General features: G+C 44.2%; 1 protein-coding gene across 1 annotated transcript in view; it reads left to right on the top strand.

Annotated features, from left to right (window-relative positions):
• The window catches only part of LOC142291455 (uncharacterized), a 53,252-nt gene extending 43,523 nt beyond the window's left edge, over positions 1 to 9,729 (top strand). Inside the window, exons 4-6 of the mRNA XM_075335995.1 lie at positions 1,094 to 1,302; positions 2,486 to 2,533; positions 7,710 to 9,729. Coding sequence (XP_075192110.1) covers positions 1,094 to 1,302; positions 2,486 to 2,533; positions 7,710 to 8,844 — 1,392 coding nt within the window. The 3' untranslated portion in view covers positions 8,845 to 9,729. The remainder of the gene's footprint in view (positions 1 to 1,093; positions 1,303 to 2,485; positions 2,534 to 7,709) is intronic.
• Positions 9,730 to 22,545: the final 12,816 nt, after the last annotated feature.

Here is a 22,545-nt window from a genome sequence, read left to right as displayed (position 1 = left end):
AGCTATGGGGTCATGTGTATAATGTCTACCACTAGCTATGGGGTCATGTGTATGTGTACCACTAGCTATGGGGTCATGTGTATAATGTGTACCACTAGCTATGGCGCCATGTGTATAATGTCTACCACTAGCTATGGGGTCATGTGTATAATGTCTACCACTAGCTATGGGGTCATGTGTATAATGTCTACCACTAGCTATGGCGTCATGTGTATAATGTCTACCACTAGCTATGGGGTCATGTTTATAATGTCTACCACTAGCTATGGGGTCATGTTTATAATGTCTACCACTAGCTATGGGGTCATGTGTATAATGTCTACCACTAGCTATGGGGTCATGTGTATAATGTCTACCACTAGCTATGGGGTCATGTGTATAATGTCTACCACTAGCTATGGGGTCATGTATATAAATTTGATACAATAAGCTATGTGGTTCTCCAGTTTCCCCCATTGATATGTGTACATAACCAGTTGCTTTGCGGTGTTAGTAATTGGCTCAGCCCTTAAGGCACTGAACCAGCCAAACTAGAATAGTCAATTAACTGAATTTTGGTTACTGTGGTGTTAAGACTAGAAGACACGAGTCTTCTACTAGTAAAAAGTACGCTGAAAATATTCATAGCTTTAACCTTAAAAATTTTTAAATATTTTTATGTATTTGTGAATTAAAATATCAAAAAATGTATCATGACAGAAGATGCAAAAAATCCTTTAAAATTTAACTTTTACTGATTTAAAAGTATTCACAATATCCATAAACCTCAAATGAAATTGAGGCTCATGTACCAAGTAATCCTTCTTATAGCCAAAACTTAGCAGACGTAATGTGCAACCAAGCAAGCCCTGAAAGGTGGCACACAACATACCATGTAGTCACTAGAGACGTGGTCCCAAACAGAAGCACCAATCGGTCGCACTGCTGGTTTGGTTTCAGGATGTGGCATGACACTGTTATTAAATAGGTAAAGATTGACTACAACCAAACTCTCAACTTTACCTTTTGAAATGTTGATAAACTGTACAAATATGTTGGATGTGATATATACAGCTCTGAGTGATGTGGTTGTTTTATTTATTTATTTTATTAGGATTTTATGGGGCAAGTGGGGGAGGTCACGTTTTCTGATGCTCATCACCAACGACCTAATGAAGGAGTCATAGAATTTCGTTCATACTCCGATATGAAGAGAGCACTAGAAAGATTGGATGGCAGAGAGATTAATGGACGAAAGATCCGTCTTGTGGAGGATAGGTCTGGGTCCTGGGTCAAACGCTCTTCTTCACGCAGCCGTTCAAGGTAAATGATTGTTAGTTGATCCAGAAAAATAATCAGATTGACTCTCATGCACATGTCAGAATATTTTTAGGGTCTCTGCGCACAGATCCTGATCTCTGAAGTGTAGGGGCAGAATCAGTCAGATTTTATTATCTGAGCTTATAGAAATACGTTTATCCCCCCCCAAAAAAAAAGTATTTCAAAAGTGATATTTTGTTGGATAATCTGAAAATTATATTCACAAGTTTTCTGAGCACAAAAGTCCCTTCGTCATGCTAACTTACCTTATATTCTCCTCCTAACCAAAAAAGGGTTTACCTATATATCAATCTGTAATGTGCTATATAAGTGAATAAAATAAATGTAATAACCTCTACACGCTCCCCTACTCTATAGCTTGGTGTCTGCCTTTTGGGCTGCATTTTATGGTCTTTTTAACACGGTTCAGATAAGTAAAGCGGCATATCTTCAGTGACATTTTTGATGTGTTTAGCAGTGAAAATGTTTTAAGGTTTGTTTTGGGTTTTTTTTTGTAGGTTTTATTTAAGCAATTTTACAAATACAAGATCAATTACAAAACGTCAACATTACAATATTGTGTGAGTTTCATTCAGCCTTACATAATATAGGAGAAAAACAAGAGAATAAAATCAAACTCTGTTTACACCAGTGGTTCCCAAACTCCAGTCCTCATGGCCCCCAACAGGTCATGTTTTCAGGATTGCGTTAATATTGAACAGGTGATGTAATCATTATGAAGGCATCGCCTGTGCTATATTAAGGAAATCCTGAAAACATGACCTGTTGGGGGCCATGAGGACTGGAGTTTGGGAACCACTGGTTTACGCTATAGGAAAGTTAGCAAAAAACGTATGGCTTGAATAAAAGACTAAATATATCAGATGGTACAATTAGACAACCAATACCTAGGTAAAATGAACATTATGACTTAACATCATCGTAATGCCAATTCAACCCTCCACAAGAGCAAAATTCTCCACCAATAAGTGACCTACATGTCCGATGAGTCTACTGCTGTTCTCAGAGTGCCGTATTCGTTGTTGGTGAAAGTATACTTCAGAACTAAAATGCTCCAAGCTCACTATTGCTCCAGATTGATTAATTAGACGGGTCTGGTATGACTAGAATAGTATTTCTTATGTAAATTTAAGAGACTGCATTTACTCTTTGTTTCTTATTTTAGGTCAAATTTTAGATCTCGATCGCGGAGAAGCAGCCGTTCTAAATCAAGGTAGGGCTATGAGTTGTAAGTACAAGGTTGGAACGCCATGATGTTTCACAAGCAAATCTGTTTGATCAGGGAAAAACCGCCTCTGTTTAACCCTTTACAGGCACTGTAAAGCAGGACGTCTGAGGCTGATTATAATTCACAGCTGCTGTCACTATTAAAGGGGTTGTCCGGCCTGAATCCACAAGTCTGCCTCCACTCTGTGTCATTCTATGTGACTGCAGACTTATGGATCCTAACATCTCACACACTGTGATTATTTTTTTGGTGTCCGAGCTGGGAACGGCGTTCACGTGGCCATGACCATGCGATAGGCATATTTCTGGCCACATTCCATCTAGAGGAGCGAGGCCTTGCTCCATGCAAGAGTATTTAGCGAGGTAGCACACCTGGAGAAAAAGACATGAATCGCACATCCCAAAATCATACTTTCTCTGACGCCTCATTGGGGGACACAGGACCATGGGTGTTATGCTGCCTATCCATAGGAGGACACTAAGTAGATGCAAAAGCATAGCTCCTCCTCTGCAGTATACACCCCCTGGCCGGGCCAGGCAACCCCAGTTTTAGCTTAGTGTCTGTAGGAGGCACTTCCTTTCAAGGTTTGTTATTTTTTGAGGGCGACGGTTTCCTTTTAGGACCGATCTCCCACTACCATCAACGGGCGGGAACGTGGAGTGTCGCCTCCACGTACCCCCTCCTGCGACGCTGGATCCTGGGCTGGACGACGGGTTCCACAAACACCGATTTTCCAAAGCCCAGGGTAGAGGCCTGTGCCCCTATAGCCCAATTCCTCAGCCCCTCTTTGCATGCTCAGAGTTGAATATGGCACCAATTCCTCAGCCCCTCTTTGCAGGCTCTGAGTTGAATATGGCACCGGTGTGACCGGACACAGCAAGCTGACTCTGCTATTTTCACTGCCTGGACTGAAGCAGTGTTTAAGGTGAGATCCTCCCTGACTGGTTTCCCAGACAAAGGGAGAAAAGACTCTGCAGGGAAGGCTCCCAGGACATTTACAGTATTTATTATGAGAAAGTCCCTTGCTGATTGCAAGGAGGAGAGCCCCAAGGATCCTGAACACACAGTGTTAACTTTTCTCTAGCTTGCTGGCTGGAGGAGGGGGGAAGTCGCTCGCTGTTTGCAAAAAGTCCTGCACAGATAACTTCGGTGGCAGGGGGAGGGCACAGAGCTCAGGGACTCACGCTGTTTATTTGCTCTGTTTATTTGCTCTAGCAGAAAAGCCGGCTGATAACCACCAGTGACAAGCTGTGTGCTGACTGGAGAGAGGGAGGAAAACTATCAGAAGCTCCCTTCCCGCTGTTTTTTACTACCCACAGCAGGGGGGGGCACACTGACTTCTTCTTCGCGCTCTTTTAGCGCTAAGCCCTGCCCCCCGCGGCCGCGATAGCCCCCCCCCAGGAAAGCATGCGAAGATCTCCATAGAGCTTACTCCTTCCTGAGGACAGGGCCATCGGCTGATTCTGGTGAAGTGCTTGCTTCACTTATAGCTCTGCTGACTATTGCTCCCCCTCCTGGCATACTCCTATTAGGAACATGCAGAATTCTAAGGGCACTAAGAGTGCTAAGGCCCACATAGTCTATTATTCAGCCTACACTGCCTGCCACGCAGAGCTACCACGTAAACACACCTCTTCTCTCTGTGAGTCCTGTGCCCCTATAGCTCCCCAAGAACCCCCTGCCACCACCGCCGCAACCGTCAGTTCAGAGCTTAGGGCTCCCAGCCCACCGGAATGGGCACAGTTTCTGTCCCAATCCATGGAAAAACTGTCACAGAACCTGGTGCTGGCTATGCAATGTCGTCCTCCACACCCTTCTGGGTCCCTGGACGGAACGGAGCCTGAGGATACCCCTATGGAGGATCCTTCTGAGGTAATCCGGGCACATGCTTCACCGGTTGCAGGGATCAGGAAAAGAGCAGACGGCCGGGTGTCTCCAGCGGGCTCTCCCTCGGGAGCACACAGGGCAGGCTCTCCCACACGCTCCACGGCTTCTGAAGAGATGGAGGAGGGAGAATGCTGTTTATACCAAGAGGATTCCTTGGTTTCAGCCTCCCCAATGATCAAACTGCAATAGACTCCCTTATAGCAGCAATCAACCAAACTCTGCATGTGGAGGATCCCCATCCACTACCGCTGACCATGCGGTCTCCTTTAAGAGGGCAAGGAAACCCCAAAAGGTTTTCGCTGATCACCCAGAGTTTCAGGATACCCTCACAAAGCAAAGGGAGAAGCCTGACAGGCGCTTCGGTAACCGAAAATTCATGGAGTCCCGGTACCCTTTTGCCTCACCTGCCCCTAAGGGCTGGGCCGATCCGCCCTCGGTCGACCCCCCCGGTCTCCCGCCTTACCACAAAGACGCTCCTGTGTTTACCCGATGGTTCCTCCATCAAGGACCCGACAGACAGACAGGTGGAGCACCTCGCCCGCTCTGCTTTTGAGACTTGCTGACCCAAGGGCCCATTTCCCATCAGAACTCCAGAGCCCTGAAGCTGACGGCATGGCCATTGAGACCTGGGTATTAACAAGAGCATGATTCTCCCCCGCGGTTATTTCCACCATGATCAGCGCCCGAAAGCCTGCTTCATCCCGTATTTACCACCGTACGTGGAAAATCTTCCTTTCATGGTGCAGGGAAGCTAACATCCAGCCTATGCTTCTGGACATCTCCAGAATTCTCGACTTTCTACAGTCTGGTTTGCAAGCGGGGTTGGCTCTCAGTTCCCTTAAAGGGCAGGTGTCAGCGCTCTCAATCTTCTGCCAATGCCGCCTGGCTCAAAAAACGCAAGTCAAGACCTTCCTCCAGGGCGTTTCCCATCTAGTTCCCCCGTACAAACAGCCGCTGGAACCATGGGACCTCAACCTCGTTCTGGACGGTCTCCAGTGGTCTCCCTTTGAACCCCTCAAGGAATCCTCCCTTGCTCTTCTGTCCTGGAAGGTAACATTCTTGGTGGCAATTACGTCCATCAGGCGGGTTTCGGAGCTAGCAGCACTCTCTTGCCGCGAGCCTTTTCTGATCTTTCACCAGGACAAGGTGGTTCTGCGCCCCCTTCCGGATTTCCATCCAAAGGTTCTTACCCCGTTTCATTTGAACGAGGACATTGTTCTGCCTTCCTTTTGTCCACACCCGGTTCATAGGGTGGAAAGGTCTCTGCATTCGTTAGACCTCATCAGAGCTCTCAGATATTACATATCCAGGACAACCCCCTTTAGGAAAACGGCCTCTTTGTTCGTCATTTCTGAGGGGCCTAAGAAGGGACAGGCAGCTGCAAAGGCGACTCTGGCTCGCTGGATTTGCTCTGCGATCCAGGAAGTCTACCGCTTGCAACTCAAGCCCATTCCTAGTGGGCTGCGGGCTCATTCCACGCGAGCAGTTGGCGTTTCGTGGGCCATACGGCATCAGGCTTCAGTGGAACAGGTGTGTAAGGCTGCCACCTGGTCTAGCCTACATAAGTTTTCAAAGCATTACAGAGTCCATACCCAGGTTTCAACTGAGGCAAATCTGGGTAGGAAAATTCTGCAAACGGCAGTGGAGCACCTCTATCAGTAGGCGCTCTAGGCTGTCTGGGACTGGTTCCTAGTCCTTGGGTTGTGTTGTCTTCTTTTATGTTTCCCACCCATGGACTGCTTTAGGACGTCCCATGATCCTGTGTCCGCCAATGAGGCGTCAGAGAAAAACGGATTTTTTTTGTACTCACCGTAAAATCGTTTTCTCTTAGCCATCATTGGGGGACACAGCACCCACCCTGTTGCCCTGTTGGGCCTTGGTTCACTCAGTACCTTATTTGGTTATGACTCTTTTCTCATGTTCCTCTGTTGAGAAGTTTTTACTGTTTTTTTCTCCTACTGCTTGTGTACTAAAATTGAGGTTGCCTGGCCCGGCCAGGGGGTGTATACTGCAGAGGAGAAGCTATGCTTTTTCATCTACTTAGTGTCCTCCTATGGATAGGCAGCATAACACCCATGGCCCTGTGTCCCCCAATGATGGCTAAGAGAAAACGATTTTACGGTGAATACACAAAAATCCGTTTTTGATCTAATGCCTCTAGGCAAAAATTAAATACTAGAACATGAGGTTCTTGGTTTAACATTCTGATCAGACTGTATGAAGCCCACTGCCACGTTACGGCGAACTTCTGAGTGGGTCCCTAATCTATGCCTTGACAGTGCGGCACTGCGCGCTAACCAGGTTTTTCTCCAGGTGTGCTATTTTGCTTTTTATGCCACTCTGTTTTTTGTTTTTTTTACTTGAATCAGTACTCTTCCCATTTGGCACAGGCATTTTTAATTAGCAGGAGACTGCAAAGAGGTTCTACCATTTTTGCTCTTAGTTTACACACACAGCTTGTGGAAGGTGAGTGTACAGCTCCTTCCGCAGAGTGCTGGTGCTGTGTGGTGGCCGCCGTGATGGTGGATTTATGTTAGTGGGGCGGTGTGGCCTAGAGGTGTGGGGACTCAGCCTCGCAGCATGGGTGTTGTGAGGCACCAGGTCCCCTGCCCTGCTGTTGCATTGTCGCTGCTGCAGCGGTTGGCGCGCGGTGCCACACTTTCAAGGCATAGATTAGAGACCCACTCAGAGGTTCGCCGTGACGTGGCAGTGGGCTTCATACAGTCTGATCAAAATGTTAAACTAAGAACCTCATGTTTTAGTATTTAATTTTTGACTAGCGGCTTTAGATCAAAGTATGATTTTGGGATGTGCGATTCATGTCTTTTTCTCCAGGTGTGGTATTTCGCGAGGCCTCACCCTTCTAGTCAGATTCTGTCTCGGAGGAAGCACATTGCATACTCATTACCATGTGAACGCCGTTCCCGTCTCTGAAACCTGCAAATTCTCACATCACACAATGCATGCAATGGGAGGATTCATAAATCTGCGGTCACATAGTGATTACAGACTTTATGGATTTAGACTGGAAACCCCTTGCAGGGAGGAGGGTTTATGCCCAAACCCAACAGGTGCTTAAGGTTTTTATCACATTTGAGATCATGCTGTATAATATGAGCTGTATGTTGAGACCAATATTTTATTAAGTCATTTTATATCATCCTGCTCTCCAACTCCTAGATGAAGATTAGCAAGAGATTTCCTTTTATTCAGTTGATTTCAGATGTGATGACACTGATCTCTGTTTTATTATTCATTTCTCCCTAATTTACAGATCACGTAGCAGAAGCAAGCGGCAACCCCGGAGAAGCAGGAGTCATAGCAGGGACAAGAGACAAAGCAGAAGTGCAAGCAAGGGTAGAAGGGATAGCAGGAGTCAGACTAAAGATAGAAGCATGAGTGGCAGTAGTGTGAGGAAGAGGGAAGAAAGTCACAGCTACACTGAAGATCAGATGAAAAGAAGCAAAAATAGGAGCAGGAGCCTCAGCAAATTGAGAAAGAGTAGAGATAGCAAAAGCCCTAGTATAGAACAAAAGAAGAGCACAAGTCGAAGCAAGGAAAGAGAAAGCAGAAGTCCTAGTAAGGAAAGGGACTTCAAAGAACGAGAAAGCAGGAGTCCTAGTAAGGAAAGGGACTTCAAAAAAAGAGAAAGCAGGAGTCCTAGTGAGGAAAGGGACTTTAAAGAAAGAGAAAGCAGGAGTCCTAGTGAGGAAAGGGACTTCAAAAAAAGAGAAAGCAGGAGTCCTAGTGAGGAAAGGGACTTCAAAGAAAGAGAAAGCAGGAGTCCTAGTAAGGAAATGGACTTCAAAAGTCGTGAACGCAGTGTTAGCAAGGGAAGACGAGATCGAATTGGAGAGAAGGAAGAGAATGGTAGTCAAGAAAGCAGCCCCGAAAAGGAGCTTCGTGAAAGGGAAAGAAGTATGAGCAATGATAGACATAGAAGTCACAGTAAGGAAAAAATGGACCGTAATAAATCAAAAGATAGAGACAAAAGCAGAAGCAAGAATAAGAAGGATAGGAGTGGGGATAGAAGCCAGAGCAGAGATAGAAGAGAGAAACATGGCAAAAGAAGCAGAGAGAGGAGTCTGAGCAATGAATCAGACAGAAACAGCAGTGACAAGGATGGATACAGTCATAGCAAAGAAAGAAAGAAAAGTCACAAAGAGCTAGAAAGAAATGGTAAAAAAAGCCGCAGTCAGAGCATAGACAGAAATCCTAAGCCTAGTCATGAGGATCAGAGTAGCAGCAGTGAAAAGGAAATTCAGGATGGTGTAACTCTGTGCAAAGAAGATAATGAAGATGATACCCTTGCGGTAATTGTTCCCACTGATGACACAGGAGATGAATCTTCATCAGTTAACTCTTCACCCAAACAACGATCCCGATCAGCCTCCCTTACAGACCCTTGACATTTTTTCTGGTTCTCTTTATTAAACAGAGTTGCACTCTGCACCTTATGTTAATGTTTTATATTTCAGAAATTGAAACCTCTTTTGGAAAGTGAGCATCCTACTTTTGTTTTTCAGGCAAAAGTGTGACAGAATTTAATGGAGTAATATTTTGTGTGCTTTTAAGGGGTTTTCCTACGATTGCGATTCATGGCATATTGCTTTACGCACTACTTTCCACTGAACTCTACAGGAGATGAGAACCATCCTCCAGCAAATATGTCATTCTTCATATATCCCATACAGAGTTCGGTGGAAAACGATGGCTTGGGCATGGCCAACGCCTCATTGTTTCAAGTAATTGGAAACCCACCAAGGATACCTTCTTAGCATGTCAAATTAAAATGCTATGAGTAACCGGTGTTGCCTCAGATCATCCCTTGACATCAAAGGGCCAAACATGGTCTCTAAAGAGAAAACCTAGACGAGCTGTGATCCTAACAATATGCCATCAATATCTGTTTAGGAAAACCCTTTATTGTTAGTTACACATCTGTTGAGTATTAAAGTTGATTTCTGGAAATATTACGCTAAAATATTGTGGAGAATTTTAATAAAGAGTCTTTTTGTTATTTAAAGAACACCTGTTACCAGACAGACCAGACATTACCAATGTACCCACTAGCTTCCTTTTAGCAGGGCATCTTTTTAGATTTTATTAAAGAAAAACAATCTGCGTCTGTTAACAGATGATTTTTAAAGAAAGCTGTAACTCGCTTATTTAAATTTGTGCTTTTGTCAAGTATTTTTCTCTTAATGTTTTCTCGTTCTATTGTTTTGGGTTCTTTTTTTTAAATTCATAATTTTTCAGTTTGAATAAAAACTATTTTTTCTTCAGTGCCATCATTTGGTAGTAACCTCAGATGCCTATTGTTTACAGTGCATGTTCTCTTTCCTGTTTCCATTCATACACGGTTAACTTCCAAACACACAAAATTAGGATCGGCCTTCAATAAAAAAGGTTGTCCAGAATATAGATTAGCTTCACCATTTTCCCCTGCTGTCTGTTTTGGCCTTTGTGACAGTTTCTTTCACTTTTATTTATTATTATTGGTGTACATATAACTATTAATGTTACCACTTTTTCGGATACTGTCATCCCTCTATATCGCGGTTCAATTATTGTGGCTTCACTGTTTCGCTGGGTTTTAAAGAACAACCATATTTTTCGTTTTAGAAGACGCACTGGATTAGAAGACGCACCCCAAATTTAGAGGAAAAAAATAAGGTATAAAAAATATGGGTTCCTCTTATAATCCGGTGGTGTCTTACCGGGGGTGGACAGGGATCACAAGAGGCATAACCGGTGTGGCAGGTGTCTCGGATGCTCGCGGTGGGTGGTGTGAGGCAGGAACATCCAGAAACTGTTGGCGGTGCGGGCTTCAAAGAAATGGCATCTGTAGTCAGCACGTGCATTGATTGAGCTATGTGCTTAATAATGAGCCGAGATCTCATCTGCGCACATGTCATTTCCAGGCACCATTTTTCTTAAGTCCATTGCTGGGAGATCAGTGGGCCGAAGGCGGCGCGTGCGCAGATGAGATCTTGAATTGAGAGCTTCAATCTGTGCACGCGCCGACTCTGGCACCATTAATTGAAGCCTGCATCGCTGACATTTTCAGGATGGCCTCTGCCTCACCATCCGCAGCGCAGTCCACAGCCTGCAGCATTGCCCCTGCCTCCTGTCACCATTCTTCATCTCCCCCAGTAAGCTACATTTGGCTTATAAGACGCACCCCTCATTTTCCTCCAAAATTTTTGGGAGGAAAAGTGCATGTTATAATCTGAAAAATATGGGTAAATAATGAAGTAAATATAACTCCGCTACTTTGTGGATTTTCACCTATTGTGGGGGTCTCTAGAACGTAACTCCAGCAATAGGTGAGGGATCACTGTATAGCCATAAGGCACAAGCATAAATCATAGGTAATATTGGGGCATTAAAGAAATAATTAGAAACATACTAATGAGGGAGTTAATTGGACAGATTAATAACACGTTGTTGTTGAAGTAGGGAAATTTGTTTTTGTTTTGTAAAAAAAAAAACAAATTCCCAAATTCTATGGGACTTGAAAAGACAGAAAAATAAATTGTGCAAGCAGATAAGTCCCCTACAGAAAACCAATTTGAAAACCCTGTAGGCTCCAAGTATTGCGCTTTGTCTGAACATTATCCATGATGGTCAGGTTTAAGATTTTTCTATGGCTTGGGCAAGAAGTTCTTCCAATCGATAGAATATGATTGATCTAAATAACAATAAGTAACCCTTCCTGTGTTGGTATACATTGCTAATCTAGAAGGATAAGTTAGACATGTATTGGCCTTTGTCATCCATACTGCCGGAAAAGATGGACATGTCTCCTTGTGGTACACAGACAAGTGAACAGCCCCATAGGATATAATGGGTATGTGTGGTATTCGGGGAAAAAAATGGATGCCACACCTACCGGAAACATGACCATGTGAAGGGGGCCTTAACATGAGAAGGAATTCCTTACTTCAGGAAGAAGGCAATCCCCAATTGAAGGTGAAATTGTCTAATCAGTAACTTTTTGCTATACTGTACATCAAATGTGCAATTTCCGTGTGGTTGAACAACAAGGCCTCTCCACCAAACTTGTGAATTTGCACCTATGGCCCATTTCCAACTCCAACAAGTGGCAGGAGTAGACTGAAACAACATTATAGGCACCGATTCATCATTGTTGATATAATCTGCCTTTTTTTAGTGGTTTTAGTATTTGCACCTTATTTAAGTCTCTTGATTTTTCCTCGACAACAGAATATGTTATAAATAGATTCATGAAATGCGACTTTTACTAAATTCCATTTTTTCTTGACCATCTCACTTTAGTCCCTGCCTGAAGTGAGGTTTCTGGCAGTGTTTTTTTAATTTGGCACATTTTATGACGAACGTATAACTTGCTTTTAAAGGTTTCATGACTTTCAATGCTTAAATGTCTTAGGAAAAAAATGGTTTAAGACAAAAAAAACAAAAACATTTTTCTGTGGGCCATTTTGAAGAATTTGACACAAAAAATGCCAGCAAATACCACAAGAACAAAAGAGAAAAGTTACTTCAATTCACAAATGATGACTCGTGGCAATAGTGTGGTGTGCATCTGCACCAGCTAAAGAGGAATTTGTCAATCTTTTCCTAACTGAAACATCATGCAGAAGATTTATGTGTGATGAACGAATCTTCTGAATAGGGGGTTTATAAGGTTTCTTCCCACTTAGTGAAAACTTACAACATTGTTACTAGTCCATCATTCATGGAACAGATGGAGCTTTGTGTAAACACAGATACTTAAAGGGTTTAAGCTGTCAGTTTGGCAACCAAGGCATCTGTAGTAGTATTCCAGCGACCAAGGAAAACCAGGTGGCCAGCCAACTTGATAGGGAGTAGGTAGAGATATAAAGGGAGTCTCTCACAATGGTTGTGCTTTTTAAACTAAGGGCAGAAATTCTATAGAGACACACCCTGATTGTAGCAATGTGTCGCTTGGCTTCCACAGCTGTATAGGGCAGCACGGATGCATGATGACAGAGTAAAGGCCGTTTCACACATCCGGCATTTCGCCGGATTACCAGATCCGGCACACTCCACTACAGTGTTAATACTGTACAAAGGCATCGCGGCAAGCTTTGGTCACATGCTCCGGTCACATGACTGCATGTGACCGGAGGTTGCCGCCATGCCATTGTACTGTATTACACTGTACTGGAGTGTGCCGGATCCGGTAATCCGGTGAAATGCTGGATGTGTGAAACGGCCTTAACAGACGTGGCCGCGAACTGCACACAACCTTGTCTGCTGTACTGTGATGCAGCCATGCTGGCACACTGACACCTTTACCGGTACAGTTCCAACCCGGCCGCAGCACATTACAGCAGACATGGCTGTGTGCAGTTCGCTGTACGTGGCCATGTCTGCTATACACTCCTTCCCACTGAAGAGGAGTGTCAAAGAGACAAGCCATGAGAAGATACATTGTCCCCAACCCTCATAAGTAAAAACGCCCAAAATATGCATGTATGTCTGTGAGAAAAGGAATTTAAAAAGTCAAGCTCACCTGTAGAAAACAGGCACATATTTGAATTTCCAATTTTTTTCCGAGAATAAGCCTGTTTTAGAATCCCTGGTATGGTATGGCAGATACATGGATGATATCCTCATGCTTTGGTCATCTGATGTATCTTCCATTACACCCTTTTTATTGAGGTTTTTTTTCAGTCACAATCCCTGTAATGTGTTTTTCACTTTTTAATTGGGATGTGAAGTCAGTTGTTTCTTTTGATTTGGTGTTGCAAGTTGATACGTCGCAATGTAAAATCAAAACCTACACATACCACAAGCCCACTTCAGGGAATGCCATCTTGAGGGAAAATTTGTGTCACCCTAGACACATTAACACAAATATTCCCATTCATGAGATCAGAAGGGCAAAGTGCAAATGCACAGAGAAGAATCTGTTTGTAAGGGAATGAGATGAGGTTTGCGAAAGACTCTGCCATAGAGATATCGGATTCTAAAAAGTGCTAAAATGTGGTGGAGGGAGAATTTAGACAGGACTTGATATATACGAATCAATAGTTTAAAGAGTTTGTTCACTACTCCGCATTAGTGGCCACATCGCTGAAAAACTCAGAGAAGGCTTTTTTTTAAATACCTTGTATAGTACATTCTGCCTCTGAGCATTGCTATTGCGGTCCACTCATCCCCATCAAGTGACCCTCGAGCTCCGTGACCTCTGAGATCCTGTGATGTCACATCAACTTCCAGTTGACCCAACATCACGGTGGTGGGTCCCATTCTCCTGAGTGACTGGGCTGTGGGCAGAGTTTCACAACCCAGCATCACTCCTGCTCACGGCGCTCTGCAGCGAAGGAGAGAGTGCTCAAGATGCTGGGCTGTGATGAGCGGCGAAACGCCACCCACAGCCAAGTCACTCACTAGATCTCAGAGGTCAGAGCCCAGGGGAATAGCGGACCGTGATAGCGCTGCTCAAAGGCAGAATATACTACACAAGGTATTTACAAAAAGCCTTCCCTATGAGTTTTACAGCGATGTGGACACTATTGCAGAGTTGTGAACCACCTCTTTAAAAAGAGTATTCATAAACCTACGATTGTAACCAGATAAAATAAAAATTATAATGGAATCATGGCTATTATAAAGAAGTATTTGGCTATTTTGTGTGGAGATAGAAACTTAAATAATATTATCCAAAATGGATGTCTCTTTTCTACCAAAAGAACCCCCCACCCTTTCAGGAATCCATAGTTTGATTGTCCAAGATAAACCCACTAATAGATCTTGGCTAACCCCTATTGATTTTCATACATGTGGAACGTAAATATATAAAAACATAAAACAGTAGATTTAATTGCTAAAAAAAAATAAGATTAGACTATTGACTGTAGTAGGAATTTTGTAGTATATTGTATTTCTTGCAATTTATGCAATAAAAAAAAATCGGTTGTACTACGAGGAAGCTGAGATCGACAATAAAGGTACATATTAGAGATTCAGAGAATGTTAATGTGGTTAATTCGTCAAATGTCTCACAATATTTTTTGTTGGAACATGGAGGGGATATGAAAGGTTTTGAGTTCTTCGGCATCGAAGTTTTAATGTATTGTCAAGAGGGGGTGAATAAAAGGCGAGCACATCTCAAAAGAGAAGCATACTGGATAATTATGCTGGACACTTCAATATTAGCAGGTTTAAACAAAGGAATAGATTTCATTCCACATTATTGATTTTATGTGAATTGATGATCTATTTGCATATACGAGTATATGTGTTTTGCTATCACGTTTTTCATGATCATGTGATTAGGTGGTGTGGTTCCCTTTGGGGTTTTAAATCAGTGCTCTGTTAGTTTTTCTAGAGGTTATGATTAAGAGGCATGTGCCTCGAAACACATAAACCATCATCAGGGCCATGTCTTACTAATTTGGAATGTCTTTTAAAGGATGAAGTAAAAAAAAAAAATGTTTAAGATAGCTGGCTTCTCTTTGGATTTTTCGGGCATTTTTGGAATTCTGGGTCCGTGCACTTTCTTCGATAGGTGAGCTGAACTTATTTAATATATTTTGCTACACACTGTTTTCTCCAACTGGTTATCGTGCTTTCTGTCTGTTAAACGTTTGGATTTAAATATGGAAGAAAACATTAATTCTCATGATTATCCTAAGGATTTTTATTTTTCTTTTGAATATAATTCTAGTAACCCAAATATGGATTTAAAAGAAAATTTTAATATGGAAAATACAATGGATAATGGTTAGTGATGGACGAATAGTGACATATTCAGGTTCAAATTATTCGTCTCGAATATTTCGTACTATTCTTGTATTCGTCAAGAATAACTAATCTAATGGAAGTCAAAACTCAAATAGTTTTCCAGCGGACCCTCCCTGGATGTCTGGCAAGGCTTGAAAAATGCTGAAATGGATGTAAAAGTGCTCAAATTGAATGGTAACAGCATGGTGAAGATGACTGAATGCATCTCTGAAACACAGGTCGCTTCTGGGAACAATGTTATCAGAGTATTATGCCACTTTGACGTGCGGTCCCCTGCTTATTTGTGATAACCAGCGGAGGTAAAGTAGACCGCTACGGGCTGCAGTTCCCAGCTGTGTACTTTATCTTGGCTGTTTATCAAAAATAGATGCTCCCCCCACTACGTGGTTTTTTTTAAATTAGTATTTAAATTAAAAAAAGTGGCCTCCTGCCCATTTTTTTTTTTTTTTGATAACCAGCTCAGATAAAGCAGACAGCTGGGGACTGGTATTCTGAGACTGGGAAGGTCCATAGTTATTGGGCCGACCCCAGCCTAAAAATAGCAGCCTACAGCCACCCTACAGCATTTCCATATGAAGGTCAATTTCCTCAATGACGAACTGGATGGGCTCTGCCAGAGGCTTTCTATCCACCGACAGCACTGTAATGGGAGTTTGCAGCTAACGAATAGGAATCAGATACCGATCTACTACGGCCTAATGTATGAAATTCCCATCAGCACAAGAGTTCAGTAAGGCTGTTTCGGAGAACCGGGAGTCGCCACTAGTATCGGACACAATGAAATAAAGATGTGGAGGATTTGCTCCCACCTAGGAAAGCCTTCCTTACTGACCCTAGGCAGGGTAGTTTCCCGGCTTATTGGGGCAGAAATGGATTAGGTGCGTGGAACTTCCACAGTAGAAACACCCCTCAGTGGTGTGTTGGCCTTTATGGTGGCAACTTGCTGCGTGCACTTGATCTACCGCTATTGGCTTAGAGGAAGGTGTGGAAGCTGCAGGTAGCTGCATGATAGGCCTCTGAAATGAAACAGCCAGGCGCAAATACCTCTTCTCCTGGTTCATTTCTCTCAATCATTCTTGGAACCAAAGGTCGATGCGAATGGAAAGTGATACTAAGTTTTCAAGGGAACATGGCACATCTTCATTCGCCAACTCGTCCTTTATTCTTCCAGATAATCCTTCCCAAAAGATAGCCACCTGTGCTTCGTTATTCCAGATCAGTTCAGAGGATGGTACAAAACTGGACAGCATATTGGCCTATGGTGAGACTCTTGGTGGAGTCTGAGCAGCGAGGATGCGGTCGAAGAGACCCAAGCCACCTCGTTAAACACTTTGTGGAATGTCTCCAAGGAGACCAGTAGGTTGGAGGTAACTGGATCATCTCTCCGACAATAGATTCATCCAAGCTATCGCCTCCTCTTCAAGATGAGACATGAGGAAGGCCAGTTTGGCTTCATCAGTGGCAAAGTGGTAAGGAAGAAGCTTAAAAGGGTGGTTCACTCATATTTTTTATTGTCTAGTTCGATATTATATTGAGAAACAATGTTTCTCTCAAATACCTTGTGTTGGCAATAGTGCCTATGAGAGGCGCTATTGCAGACCGCTGTTCCCGCTCCAGTGACGTCACCCTCAAGTGCCGCACATGTCACATCCGTGCACCCGGCTGCATTCTTCCAGACTCACTGAGCTGTGGGCGGTGTTTCACCGCTGTCACAGCCCATCTGCTCCTTGCTCCCCCTTCCCTCACAGCAGAACACTGCAAGCAAGAGATGCGATGCTCTGTGCTGTGAGGGAGGGGGGAGCAGATGGGCTGTGACAGCGGTGAAACACCGCCCACAGCTCAGTGAGTCTGGAAGAATGCAGCCGGCTGCACGGATGTGACGTGTGCAGCACTTGACAGTGACGTCACTGGAGCGGGAACAGCGGTCTGCAATAGCACCTCTCACTGGCACTATTAACAACACAAGGTATTTGAGAGAAACATTGTTTCTCAATATATCGAACTAGACAATAAAAAATATGGGTGAACCACCCCTTTAAGGCACTGTGCTCACTAGAAAATGGAATTTTCTTAAGAAAATTCCGGACCCTTTGAAAAATTACTGCACTTGCGGTAAAAAAATGCAGCAAACTGCACCCGAATTCCGCATGTGGTTTTACCGTATTTTGTAGCGGTATTTCTGCAGTATGTCCCTACGTTATTTTGATAGCACAAGGAGATGCTCACCTGTCCCCGCTCCTGCTGTCTGTGGTGCTGAAGTCTCCCGTGATAATGTGTTCCGTGCGGTTGTCTCCGGCGCTCTGCTACTTACGGGTCGGCTGTGCAGTACATATCTGCATATGCATGAGCTGACCTAGAGGGAGGCAGCCTCACTGTAGAAGATGAGTATAAGATCAGCGGTGACTTCAGTCAGCTGCTGTGCAGTGACAGCTGGAGTCACCGCTGATTCCGCTTGGCTCACTTCACTTGCCACCTGACCCTCACAGTGAGCAGTCATGGTCTATGGCGCTTGCTGTGAGTGTCAGGTGTAGCAGAGCTGGAAATGTTGTGGAACTTCGTGTGGATTACGTCGGACCTGGAGGGCTGTTGTTGGTGGGTTTAATAAAGTGGTGAAAGAGGATGTTTTGTCTTCCAAATAAAAAATTTTTGGGGTGTTTGTGTTTTTATTTACTTTTACTTACAGTTTAGTGATTAGGGGGTGTCTCATAGACGTCTGTCATCACTAAACTAGGACTTTGTGGCAGCTATGGACTGCCATTAACTCCTTATTACCCCGTTGCACCGCATCACAGCAACGGGAAGAGCCAGAAAAAGTCCTGGGACTGTCGCATCTAATGGATGTGGCAATTCCGGGCAGCTGCTGATATTTTTAGGCTGGAGGGCTGCCCATAATGTGGGGCTCCCCATCCTGAGAATACCAGCCCCCAGCTGTGAGGCTTTATCCTGGTTGGTTATCAAAATTGGGGGGACTGCACGTGTTTTTTTTTTTTGTTTTTTTTTTTAGTTTTATTTATTTTACTGTGCGCTATAGATCTGCCCACCGGCATCTGTGATTTGGTTGCAGTCAGACAGCTGTCACTCAGCGTGGAGGCGCATCTGCCTGCAACCAATTCCAGCCACCAGTGAGCAGGACAGGCATGAATATGTTATGAGCCTAATGAGCGGCGTCTCTGGAAAATGAAAGAGCCTCTGCGGGAGCAGTGTGACAGCCGACTGGTGATCGGTGAGTATGAAGCGCTTGCTCCTACCCCTTTGCGCCAGATTCTGTTCCCCATAAACTTTATATGGGGAGCAGCATCTGGCCTGATACCGGGGATCAATCCTATGCCGACCCAGAGTCAGCGGGTGATTGATCTGCCAGCCCTCCAACATGCAGGTACCTGCTGAAAAGAAGTGACATGCACATTAATTCCGCAGTGGAAATTCTGCAGGTAAATCCACAGGTATAAAAAAAGCAGTGTGCGCACAGCATTTTTTTTTATACCCATAGGTTTTGCTGGGGAATGACTGCAGAAATGTTAGAAACATTTTCTGCAGAAAATCCACGGTAAATCCGCAGCGTGCGCACATAGCCTAAAATGCAGAGAGCACTGATTTAGAAATCCTGTACGTAACTTTGGCTCACCAATAAACCGAGGAGCGACTTCATTTTAACATTTGTAAGGCTACTTTCACACTTGCGTTGAACGGCATCCGTTTCATTGCGTTGTGTGACGCATGTGACTGGTGCCTTGCAAATAGTGTGATATAAAGGCAACGGATTCCTGGGAAATAACGCGTTGCGTTAAGTTTTCTAGCCGCGCGAGAGAGAGCCCCCATCATCACCGCACACGCAGGCACTACCGCACTCATCATCATCACACACATCCCGGCACTACCGCACTCATGATCATCACCACACACGCAGGCACTACCGCAATGACGTCCTGCTGACAGCGCGACTCCCTTCAGTTGCTGCATGGAGCTCACAGCGAGCTGCGGTGTTCTACTGGCAGAGCTGGATGCGTCGCGGGACCTCGTGTGGATTACGCCGTACCTGGAGGGGTATTTGGGGATTTTATTAAAGTGGTGAAAGAGTGTGTTTTTTGTCTTTTATTCCAAATAAAGTATTTTTCGGGTGTATGTGTTTATTTACTTTCACTTACAGGTTACTCATGGAATGTGTCTCATAGACGCCTGATTAACCTAGGACTTAGTGGCAGCTATGAGCTGCCATTAACTCCTTATTACCTCGATTGCCACCGCACCAGGGCAATTCGGAATGAGCCGGGTAGAGTCCCGGGACTGTTGCATCTAATGGATGCGGCAATTCTGGGCGGCTGCTGATTGATATTTTTAGGCTGGGGGGCTCCTTATCCTGAGAATACTAGCCTTCAGCCGTGTGGCTTTACCTTGGCTGGTATCAAAATTGGGGAGGACCGCACGCCGTTTTTTTAAATTATTGTACTGCACGATATAGACCCGCCCACCGGCGGCTGTGATTGGTTGCATTCAGACACGTCCCCACGCTGAGTGACCGCTGTCTCACTGCAACCAATCATAGGTGCCGGTGGGCGGGGAAAGCAGTGAATACAAGATGGAATAATAAGCGGATGGCATTTTCAAAAGCAGGAGACGCTGCTAGAGTGTGACAGCCGTGCAGCGCCGGTGATCGGTGAGAGGGGGGAGAGAGACCAAGAGTGATTTTAAACGATATAGATTGTTCTGCTGGACATGCTGAGCATGCGCAGTAGAACGTGATGGAATCAGTCAGCGGATTCTGCCGCTTAGTGCACTGCGGCGGAATCCGCCCCCATAGACAATCACTAGACATCTTGGCGGATTGTAATGGAATCCATCAAAGTGCGTTATTTTAACGACCCAAAAAACGCTACATGCAGCGTTCCCTCCGCCCGACGCTGCGTCAAAATAACGACGCAGCGTTGTCCAGCGGATGCAATGCAGACACTTGCGTTACGGTGCGTCGTCAATACAAGTCTATGGAGAATAGCGCAGTGCGTTAATGGACTGCGCTATTCGCCATAGCGGCGGATTGCGCTGAACGCAAGTGTGAAAGTAGCCTAAGAAACCAAACTGTTAGCGCTAACAAAATAATAGGAATTCTAGTAAGAGGAAAAGCAATATACTAGAAGACACTGAGGGCAAGTCTATGTTTTGGGGAGATGGCTTGAAACCCTTTTTCACGGGAATATACAAGACCAAAATTCTATGTATCATGACAACTTGTAGTCTGAAGTATAGTGAAAAACACATCCAGTGCATCCAAAGAAGCATTTTTTTGGTGTTTGAGAGTAGAAACATGGGAGAAATTCTCGACCTGAGAATACATGGTTAAAAACAAATTAAAAATAATAGGAGCAGCTGATTTGAGTAGTATTTGAAAAACTTGTCTGTGAAGCCGGTCTGGGTTTTTACGAGGTTTGGAGTCTAATGTGACAGCTACTTCATCAGTAGCAAAGTCAAGCAGTGTAATTGGGGGAGGAATTTTTTTTTTTTTTCTCTGTCACTTGTCTGGGTCTATTATTAAGGACTTCAAATAGTTTATTGTTAAGCAAGTCTAGAGCCACTCTCTATGACTGCAAACTTGCATGCTGTCATGATTCTCAGGTGTTGGCAATTATGTGATTTACGTACTTCCAGACACATTCCGACTAGACTTGTCCACACAACTAATTGGCATATGTACCGTATGTATGTGCCGCCCCGGTGTTAATCGGGCTGCTTGGATCTGGGAACGTCATGGCTCAAGGGGTCCGGACCCGGCTTGGCGGACACTCCGATCCATGAAATGGGTTATTTACAGGGGAAAAGTTTGTGACGCCACCTGCGGGTTGCGGTAATGGGAGTACCACCGTTGCTGGAGAGAGGACCGGGGCAGATGGTGTGAAGCAGCAAGGTGTTAGTCCTTCCGCAGGTAGGGAAGGCCCCGGGCTCAGGGGGTTGGTAGATTTGGGAGGACAGGTTGTAGGGATTCATAGTATCATAGTATCATAGTTTTTAAGGTTGAAGGGAGACTCTAAGTCCATCTAGTTCAACCCGTAGCCTAACATGTTGATCCAGAGGAAGGCAAAAAAAAACCAATGTGGCAAACAAGTTCCAATGGGGAAAAAATTTCCTTCCTGACTCCACATCCGGCAATCAGACCAGTTCCCTGGATCAATACCCTGTCATAAAATCTAATATACATAACTGGTAATATTACATTTTTCAAGAAAGGCATCCAGGCTCTGCTTAAATGTTAGTAGTGAATCACTCATTACAACATCATGCGGCAGAGAGTTCCATAGTCTCACTGCTCGTACAGTAAAGAATCCTCGTCTGTGATTATGATTAAACCTTCTTTCCTCAAGACGTAGCGGATGCCCCCGTGTTCCAGTCGCAGGCCTAGGTGTAAAAAGATCTTTGGAAAGGTCTCTGTACTGTCCCCTCATATATTTATACATTGTGATTAGATCTCCCCTAAGCCTTCGTTTTTCCAGACTAAATAACCCCAAGTTTAATAATCTGTCTTGGTATTGCAGCCCACCCATTCCTCTAATAATCTTGGTGGCTCTTCTCTGCACCTTCTCCAGTTCAGCTATGTCCTTCTTATATATCGGTGACCAGAATTGTACACAGTATTCTAAGTGCGGTCGCACTAGTGACTTGTACAGAGGTAGAAGTATATTTTTTTCATGAACACTTATACCTCTTTTAATACATCCCATTATTTTATTAGCCCTGGCAGCAGCTGCCTGACACTGTCCACTAAAGTGAAGTTTACCATCCACCCATACACCCAAGTCTTTTTCTGTGCCTGTTTTACCCAGTGTTCTACAATTAAGTACATAATCATAAATGTTATTTCCTCTACCCAAGTGCATGACCTTACATTTATCTACATTAAACTTCAATTGCCACTTCTCAGCCCAATCCTCCAATTTACATAAATCTCCCTGTAATATAAAATTATCCTCCTCTGTATTGATTACCCTGCAGAGTTTAGTATCATCTGCAAATATTGAAATTCTACTCCGCATGCCCCCAACAAGGTCATTTATAAATATGTTGAAAAGAAGCGGGCCCAATACTGACCCCTGTGGTACCCCACTATGAACTGAGACCCAGTCCGAGTATGTACCATTAATAACCACCCTTTGTTTCCTATCACTGAGCCAGTTTTTAACCCAGTTACACATATTTTCCCCTATCCCCATTATTCTCATTTTATGTACCAACCTTTTGTGTGGCACCGTATCAAAAGCTTTTGAAAAGTCCATATACACAACATCCACTGCATTTCCCTGGTCCAAGCTTGAACTTACCTCTTCATAGAAGCTGATCAAATTAGTTTGACAGGATCGATCCCT

Source organism: Anomaloglossus baeobatrachus, chromosome 2 (assembly GCF_048569485.1).
Source record: "Anomaloglossus baeobatrachus isolate aAnoBae1 chromosome 2, aAnoBae1.hap1, whole genome shotgun sequence".
Taxonomy (NCBI): Eukaryota; Metazoa; Chordata; class Amphibia; order Anura; family Aromobatidae; genus Anomaloglossus; species Anomaloglossus baeobatrachus.
This window is presented reverse-complemented; position numbering and strand designations above follow the sequence as displayed.